This window comes from Formica exsecta, unplaced genomic scaffold, assembly GCF_003651465.1.
Source record: "Formica exsecta isolate Colony F162 unplaced genomic scaffold, ASM365146v1 scaffold32, whole genome shotgun sequence".
NCBI lineage: Eukaryota > Metazoa > Arthropoda > Insecta > Hymenoptera > Formicidae > Formica > Formica exsecta.
The window spans coordinates 132,519-141,375 of NW_021850453.1; the positions used below are offsets into that span (position 1 = coordinate 132,519).

Genomic DNA, 8,857 nt, shown 5'->3' on the forward strand with positions numbered 1-8,857 from the left:
TATATATATATATAAAATTTGAGAAACTTTTCATTGTAAAATTATCCAAAAGTACGAGAAAAATAAATAAGAAATTTATTGATCTAATATGTTATTTATAGTTGCACACTGTAATTTTAAATTAAAAAAGTTAATAATCTATAATAATGGTTAAAATGATAAGAGTATAAATGTTTAAAGACAAATAAAGTGTGTATGTATGTGTATATATATAATAGTTTTCAAAGCAACCATCTACTCATCCATGTAATTTTCTCGAAAACAGTTGACAATAGAAACAAACGAAACAGGAAAAAATTTGATGGCGTAATAATAACTATGTATCTTTCCGATTACATATTTTTTTTGAATGCAATAATATATCATTGCATATAAAAATGCAATTGCACTTTTTTTTTTTTAATGAGACCACTCAGTTAAATATGTGCAAATTAATTTTTCTGAACAATTTAAATATTAAAATATAAGAAAAAAATTATGTTGGAAAAATGAAGGTTCTGCAAGATATTTCAAGTTTTTCATCCTTTATTTAATGCGATGCTCTCAAATGTTGCACTATGATATAATAATTTCTTACGTCATTTTATTATGATTTTCATAACAATGTTAAAATGTTATGTTATTACCCTTATATTTTTTATGCAGATTGTTTAGAAAGATCAATTTATGCAAATTCAACAAAATGGTTTCATTTTAAAAATGTAATGCATTATTTTTCCGATATATTGTATTTCAGAAAAAAATAAAATAAAAGAAATGGTCATTACTACACCATGCAACTTTTCTCTTAACATTTTTTCTATTATCGACCGTTCTCGAGAAAATCATAATAGATGGTCGCACATTTTGTGTGCATGTGTGTGTGTATACATAACACACACACACGCGCGCGCGCGTTATATATATATATATTTACTACACCTTTCTCTTAACATTTTTTCTATTATCGACCGTTCTCGAGAAAATCATAATAGATGGTCGCACATTTTGTGTGCATGTGTGCATGTGTGTGTGACACACACACACGCGCGCGCGCGTTATATATATATATATATATATATATAACGCGCGCGCGCGTGTGTGTGTGTTATGTATACACACACACATGCACACAAAATGTGCGACCATCTATTATGATTTTCTCGAGAACGGTCGATAATAGAAAAAATGTTAAGAGAAAAGTTGCATGGTGTAGTAATGACCATTTCTTTTATTTTATTTTTTTCTGAAATACAATATATCGGAAAAATAATGCATTACATTTTTAAAATGAAACCATTTTGTTGAATTTGCATAAATTGATCTTTCTAAACAATCTGCATAAAAAATATAAGGGTAATAACATAACATTTTAACATTGTTATGAAAATCATAATAAAATGACGTAAGAAATTATTATATCATAGTGCAACATTTGAGAGCATCGCATTAAATAAAGGATGAAAAACTTGAAATATCTTGCAGAACCTTCATTTTTCCAACATAATTTTTTTCTTATATTTTAATATTTAAATTGTTCAGAAAAATTAATTTGCACATATTTAACTGAGTGGTCTCATTAAAAAAAAAAAAGTGCAATTGCATTTTTATATGCAATGATATATTATTGCATTCAAAAAAAATATGTAATCGGAAAGATACATAGTTATTATTACGCCATCAAATTTTTTCCTGTTTCGTTTGTTTCTATTGTCAACTGTTTTCGAGAAAATTACATGGATGAGTAGATGGTTGCTTTGAAAACTATTATATATATACACATACATACACACTTTATTTGTCTTTAAACATTTATACTCTTATCATTTTAACCATTATTATAGATTATTAACTTTTTTAATTTAAAATTACAGTGTGCAACTATAAATAACATATTAGATCAATAAATTTCTTATTTATTTTTCTCGTACTTTTGGATAATTTTACAATGAAAAGTTTCTCAAATTTTATATATATATATATTTGTATCTAAAAATTCTCTAATTTTGTTTGGCAAACGAAAATAACTAGAATATCAAGAGATTCTCAAAGAATTTATAAGATTTGAGTAGAATTCAATATAAAATATTTATGTACATATAAAAAAAATTCATATATATTTTGTTGAAATCGGTGTAACTTAAAGAAAAAACATGATGATATACTAGATATTTTGATGTATTTATCATTCATAGCATACATATGGATCAAATTGTTTAATATTGATAAATATGCATGACGTTATAATCGAAACGTTTAAGCAGAGATGTCAATAGAATTTGTATAAAATGTAATAATTACATGAAAATTTATATATTTTCATATTATCATGGCGTTATTAATTTAATTTCTACCGATTTCCTCAAATTAGAAATTTTATAGAAATTTTATTGCAAGATTTTTTACGACTTGGTTTAAAATTATCAATATGCATAAAGAGAGCTATAATGCAATTCAGTTGTAGATTTGATAGAAATTATTTTAATATCCAGCGAAATTACAAGATATAGTGCTGTTTTAACAAGATAAAATTGATAAACTGAAATTGAAGATCTAAAAACTTGAATGTGTTAATGTGAACAGAAACTAATTGTACAGAAACACTCGTTAAAATCGGGCGAATCATTTTCAAGCCTCTTCCTGAACATAAATAAATAAATAAATGAATAAGTATATATATATATATATATATATATACACACATGCCTACACATATGAAATAAATAAGATAACGATCCTAGTTATTATTATTTTAAGACAAAAACATTGGATGTAACATTATAGCCAATATATCTGACAATAAGCCTGTATATTAAAAAAAAAAAATAATAATAAAAAGAAAAGAATACACACATGCACACACATCCAAACATAAAGACTGAGATGTTCAAAATAATCATTTCTTATATTCTTGCAGACTGTAATCTTCCACGATTTCGTGGATATGTAAAGATTTAAAAAAATGTTTACATAAATAATGAGAATTGTCGAGAACGATTATAGCCTACGAAAAGGTGATATAATTGTGTGAGCCATTATATAAAAACTATATATATGAAATACTATATAGTTTCTATCGAAAGCAGGACGCGACTCAAAAACAAATCTATATGGAGCTGAAATAATATTGTTGCCAGAAAGTAACAAAGATAAGAAACAACTGATCAGCGTAGATCCGGGTTATCGTGAATTTGCTTTTTGATACGTAATAATACTGTTGTATACCATTGATCCAATCTTGAAATTGAATCATATTCCTTAACAGCTTCTGTATAACCTTCAAGGTTTTGATCTTCCAAATGTTCTATCAGTGTCTGCAGATATACAATAGGCACAAATTATCAAATAAAATATAAATATAAAGAAATAGATATATTTATGTGTGTGTATGTGTGTGTAAAATATTAATTGACAATTAAGTTGACACAGAAACATACCTTTATTAATTTATATTCTCTAGAATCTTGAAAAGCTGGGTACTGTTCTTGATAACGCTCAATTGCATGTTGAGCATTTAATGAGTCGACACACAAATGGCACAATGCAGCACGAAAAAAATATTCCTTAGCACTGTATTTGAGTAAAGAACTTTCTAATGATGCAGAAGCAACCTGTAAAATAAATAAGCTTCAAACATTTAAATTAAAATTAAGTTTACATTAAATCAAATTTATGTAAAATTTACAACTAGAATATTTTTAGTATAACTTTTTACTACTATAAATATGTCTTTTACCTGCTCATAGATCTGAATGGCTTTATCATAATTTTCAAGTTGAGCAGCATATTGTGCAACTTTAAGAAGACACTTATTTGCCGAGGAATTACTTTCTTCACCACGGAAATAATCTGCAGCTTGCTCATAATGATGTACCGCACGCTCCAAATCAACTGCGTCGCTTTCGTAGATCTCAGCTATACTTTGATGATGTTTTGCTGCCATTGTGAAACGGCCCATGTCAGTATAAATCTCAATGGCTTTTAACAAACAGCTGATTGCCTCTGGAAAGACAGAAACATGTGGGTGTATAAGTTAATTATCTTACAACATTTATTTTAGAAATATTAGATATATCCCTATAATATTTATCGTAATACCATTTGTATCAGATTTTTTGAAGCAATTGGCAGCATCTACATAATTATTGGCTGCGTCATGCCGACCACCCGCTTTTGCATGTAAATCTGCCGCATCGTAAAATGCCTTTCCCGCCGAATTCCATTTTTTTGCCATCTTGAACAGATTTGCTGCACGTTGATAACATTCTACTGCCTCTTCAATTTTTGATGAGCTTCTGCAAAAATTAAACTGATTCGCCAAAATTCTTTCGACACAAAGAATTCTTCTTTTGTGTGCAGAAGAAAAATATTATCGTTGATATGTATTGACACATATACACATATACAATACATACATCTATAGAAATCATGGTACGAGATGATCGAAATTTAAATATATATATAAATGATTGTTCGTCGAAATAACAAATTTCCCGCGATTTGCGATAGGATAATCGCTCGAATAATGTAAAATCCATATTTATACGCTTCCAATGGAGTGAGTTTGAGTAACAAATCGATCAGCTTACCCGAACAGTGCGCCAAAGAAGCTCTTCGACGACGATAACTTTCTCTCGGCCTCTGCTACCAGTTGCAATGCCTTTTGCTCACTATCGGCCATGACGATGTCGCCGAATGGACTTTTTTTCAGGAGTCCCTCAGGTTTATCAATCGCACTTGATAAATTTCAATTCTAAATCTCTCTTTTTATCGTGAGATCTCACTAAAACCGAAAGTACAACGAATCATCAATGCATCGAGCATCGAGCATTATCATCGTCAGGGTCGCCAATCTGTCAGCGAAAACATTTCGCCTGTGTCAAACAATCATAGATATATAACTGGATTTAGCATTGCGAGATAGACAAACGCGCACCCGCTGTAGAAAGAGAGATACTATGGGTGCGTTCCAGGAGCACACTTTTAGCGTTATGAGCATGCTTTGTCCTTGTTCAACTTTCCAAAATAACAAAGATAGAACGACGCTTTCAGCGCGTAAGGCCCGTGTCTGACTATGCATCGAGATTGAAATTTGACCAATCAGGAGAAGGAAATTTTAGTTCCTTTTATCCTGATTGGTCAAATTTCAATCTTCAATACGTAGTCTGATACGGGCTTAAGCGGGGAGCACACACTTTTGCATAAGCGCATAATCATAAGCATAAGGAAATTGATTGGTCCATTTTCTTATGCATAAGGAAATTGACCAATCAAATTCCTTATGCTTATGATTATGCGCTTATGCAAAAGTGTGTGCTCCCCGCTTAAGCCCGTATCAGACTACGTATTGAAGATTGAAATTTGACCAATCAGGATAAAAGGAACTAAAATTTCCTTCTCCTGATTGGTCAAATTTCAATCTCGATGCATAGTCAGACACGGGCCTTACGCGCTGAAAGCGTCGTTCTATCTTTGTTATTTTGGAAAGTTGAACAAGGACAAAGCATGCTCATAACGCTAAAAGTGTGCTCCTGGAACGCACCCATAGTATCTCTCTTTCTACAGCGGGTGCGCGTTTGTCTATCTCGCAATGCTAAATCCAGTTATATATCTATGATTGTTTGACACAGGCGAAATGTTTTCGCTGACAGATTGGCGACCCTGACGATGATAATGCTCGATGCTCGATGCATTGATGATTCGTTGTACTTTCGGTTTTAGTGAGATCTCACGATAAAAAGAGAGATTTAGAATTGAAATTTATCAAGTGCGATTGATAAACCTGAGGGACTCCTGAAAAAAAGTCCATTCGGCGACATCGTCATGGCCGATAGTGAGCAAAAGGCATTGCAACTGGTAGCAGAGGCCGAGAGAAAGTTATCGTCGTCGAAGAGCTTCTTTGGCGCACTGTTCGGGTAAGCTGATCGATTTGTTACTCAAACTCACTCCATTGGAAGCGTATAAATATGGATTTTACATTATTCGAGCGATTATCCTATCGCAAATCGCGGGAAATTTGTTATTTCGACGAACAATCATTTATATATATATTTAAATTTCGATCATCTCGTACCATGATTTCTATAGATGTATGTATTGTATATGTGTATATGTGTCAATACATATCAACGATAATATTTTTCTTCTGCACACAAAACAAGAATTCTTTGTGTCGAAAGAATTTTGGTGAATCAGTTTAATTTTTGCAGAAGCTCATCAAAAATTGAAGAGGCAGTAGAATGTTATCAACGTGCAGCAAATCTGTTCAAGATGGCAAAAAAATGGAATTCGGCGGGAAAGGCATTTTACGATGCGGCAGATTTACATGCAAAAGCGGGTGGTCGGCATGACGCAGCCAATAATTATGTAGATGCTGCCAATTGCTTCAAAAAATCTGATACAAATGGTATTACGATAAATATTATAGGGATATATCTAATATTTCTAAAATAAATGTTGTAAGATAATTAACTTATACACCCACATGTTTCTGTCTTTCCAGAGGCAATCAGCTGTTTGTTAAAAGCCATTGAGATTTATACTGACATGGGCCGTTTCACAATGGCAGCAAAGCATCATCAAAGTATAGCTGAGATCTACGAAAGCGACGCAGTTGATTTGGAGCGTGCGGTACATCATTATGAGCAAGCTGCAGATTATTTCCGTGGTGAAGAAAGTAATTCCTCGGCAAATAAGTGTCTTCTTAAATTGACCAATCAAATTCCTTATGCTTATGATTATGCGCTTATGCAAAAGTGTGTGCTCCCCGCTTTAACGCGGAAAATATCAGTTCATGTGGCCGCATCCTTAGATCCTTATGGCCCTCGCACACTGGACGCGATGAGCGATGAACGATGGATGATATCCAATGAATGAGAGCTTTATTTCTTCGGAAAATCAGAGCTCTCATTGGATATCGACCATCGCTCATTGCTCATCGCATCCAGTGTGCGAGGGCCATTACATGAGCGGCATAGACTGATCGGTGGGTGCCGGTCTAGTCTATGGCCGCGTTCAGCAGAGAAAACCGCTTAGTAGCAATCGAATGTGATTGGTTCTTACTTTTAGAACCAACGAATCAACGTCAAGTGTTGACAAGACGATAACTGAGCGCTTTCTCTGCTGAACGCGGCCAATGAGTAAGGTCGGTATTCATAGTCAGTTCTTATATTTAAGACCGTCTTAGGGCCAATTTCACCAAGTTCGGTTAGATTAAGTGCCGGTCTACAATAGGCGATTTAAGCCCTAAACCTTATGACTTAACCTATAAACTATGACGTATTTTCGGCCTTAAACATTTCTCGCGCTGCCTTAAGCCCTAATCTCTAAGTGCCGGTCTACAATAGGTGATTTAAGCCCTAAGCCTTAAGGAATCGACTAATGTGATTAGTCGATTCCTTAAGGCTTAGGGCTTAAATCACCTATTGTAGACCGGCACTAAGCCCTATGCGAGTTCGCCAACTCCCATCTTTTAAAGCTTAGAGCTTGAGGCTAGGATCGATGTAATTTTTCTCTTAAAACAAAGGCTAAATCTTAAATCACCTATTGTAGACCGGCACTAAGTAGAGTCCTATATAATCAGAGAAACGACATCGTTACCCCCTCCATGCTTTCCATGATCGCCATGTTGGTCTCGCAGCTGCCCATTTGTAATCTAAAATGTCTTAAAAATGTCTTAAAAATGTCTCAGAGATATTTGAAATGTTTTTTTTTTAGAAAATAACATTACTTGGCGTCGGGACGCTACCGCGTCGCTTGACAAATATACTTTTTTCTCACTTACGGTACGCCGGTTGCGGTTAGTTTGCACGTAGGATTCACTACGGGACTAACATAGGGCGCGTTCCACTTAACGACCGCAACGCTCGCGAGCATCATCTGTCTTTGTTTAACTTTCGGTGAACAACAAAGATGAAATGATACCGTGAGCGTTGCGGTCATTAAGTGGAACAGGCCCATGGCGGTCAGCCAATCAGCAAGCGGAACGCCATTGTCGCTTCTCTGATTATATAGGACTCTAGTCTTAAGATCCCATTCAACCAATGAAATAGCCGCATAGCATCTTAAGACCATACTTGAGATGATCTTAAATATAAGAACGGACTATGAATATCGGCCTAAATCTCAGCAATTGGTAGCATTGGGAGCAATTTAACTCGTACTTTGAGTTCGCGCACGCGAGCGTGTATTACCCAAGTTTTTTTACTTTACTTTGAGCCGATAACGCTGTTGATAGCTGATGAAGACATGTCTTTTCTATATAGGCAAGAAATTAAATCACTACAGGAAGGAATGCCAAATACGTTTGTAATCGGCATAATTATAAATAATACAAATGTAAAAACGTTTACCGCCACTCAAACAAAATGTATGTATCAATATACATAGTTTTTCCCTATATTTCATTTAGAATAATCGATAATCGATATAATAAATATTTTGAAAAATAAATGAGCCAATTTACAAAAATATCACATATATTAAAAAGATTTCATGTAATTTCATTTTCAAATATAGGAAATATTTATTTTTATACTAAATTATTACTATTTTATTTATTTACTTGTTTCGATGAAATGAGTAAAAATTGCATGCTAATCGAATTATTCCTTATTCTTTTTAAATAAAGGGTCCTCTCTCTTCCTTTCTCATACTTTATATATATATATATATATATATATATATATATATATATATATATATATATATATATATATATATATATATATATATATATATATATATATATATATATATATATATATATATATATATATATATATATATATATATATATATATATATATATATATATATATATATATATATATATATATATATATATATATATATATATATATATATATATATATATATA

At 32.3% G+C, this 8,857-nt stretch overlaps 3 protein-coding genes across 3 annotated transcripts in view; 2 read left to right on the forward strand and 1 right to left on the reverse strand.

Annotated features, from left to right (window-relative positions):
- Positions 1 to 2,821: 2,821 nt before the first annotated feature.
- Positions 2,822 to 4,837, reverse strand: LOC115238117 (alpha-soluble NSF attachment protein). The gene is made up of 5 exons (XM_029811681.1): positions 4,569 to 4,837; positions 4,078 to 4,274; positions 3,716 to 3,981; positions 3,417 to 3,590; positions 2,822 to 3,293 (listed from the first exon to the last, which is right to left on the reverse strand). The coding sequence occupies exons 1-5, from the start codon at positions 4,658 to 4,660 to the stop codon at positions 3,144 to 3,146; spliced, it is 879 nt and encodes a 292-aa protein (XP_029667541.1). The 5' UTR covers positions 4,661 to 4,837; the 3' UTR covers positions 2,822 to 3,143.
- A 787-nt stretch (positions 4,838 to 5,624) lies between these two features.
- On the forward strand, positions 5,625 to 6,961 carry LOC115238044 (alpha-soluble NSF attachment protein-like). The gene is made up of 4 exons (XM_029811548.1): positions 5,625 to 5,894; positions 6,189 to 6,385; positions 6,482 to 6,702; positions 6,881 to 6,961. Exons 1-4 carry the CDS (start codon positions 5,803 to 5,805, stop codon positions 6,959 to 6,961), a joined length of 591 nt encoding a protein of 196 aa, XP_029667408.1. The 5' UTR covers positions 5,625 to 5,802.
- Positions 6,962 to 8,226: 1,265 nt separating this feature from the next.
- LOC115238045 (meiosis-specific with OB domain-containing protein) overlaps positions 8,227 to 8,857 on the forward strand; it is a 5,364-nt gene continuing 4,733 nt past the window's right edge. Inside the window, exon 1 of the mRNA XM_029811549.1 lies at positions 8,227 to 8,347. Coding sequence (XP_029667409.1) covers positions 8,227 to 8,347 — 121 coding nt within the window. The remainder of the gene's footprint in view (positions 8,348 to 8,857) is intronic.

Bases quoted from the DNA above. Each gene is read 5' to 3' on its own strand.
- LOC115238044 (XM_029811548.1), top strand. From the start codon at position 5,803: ATGGCCGATAGTGAGCAAAAGGCATTGCAACTGGTAGCAGAGGCCGAG. The intron at 5,895-6,188 runs GTAAGCTGATCG...TAATTTTTGCAG, and splicing joins TTCTTTGGCGCACTGTTCGG to AAGCTCATCAAAAATTGAAG. The intron at 6,386-6,481 runs GTATTACGATAA...CTGTCTTTCCAG, and splicing joins CAAAAAATCTGATACAAATG to AGGCAATCAGCTGTTTGTTA.
- LOC115238117 (XM_029811681.1), bottom strand. From the start codon at position 4,660: ATGGCCGATAGTGAGCAAAAGGCATTGCAACTGGTAGCAGAGGCCGAG. The intron at 4,275-4,568 runs GTAAGCTGATCG...TAATTTTTGCAG, and splicing joins TTCTTTGGCGCACTGTTCGG to AAGCTCATCAAAAATTGAAG. The intron at 3,294-3,416 runs GTATGTTTCTGT...GTATATCTGCAG, and splicing joins GAGAATATAAATTAATAAAG to ACACTGATAGAACATTTGGA.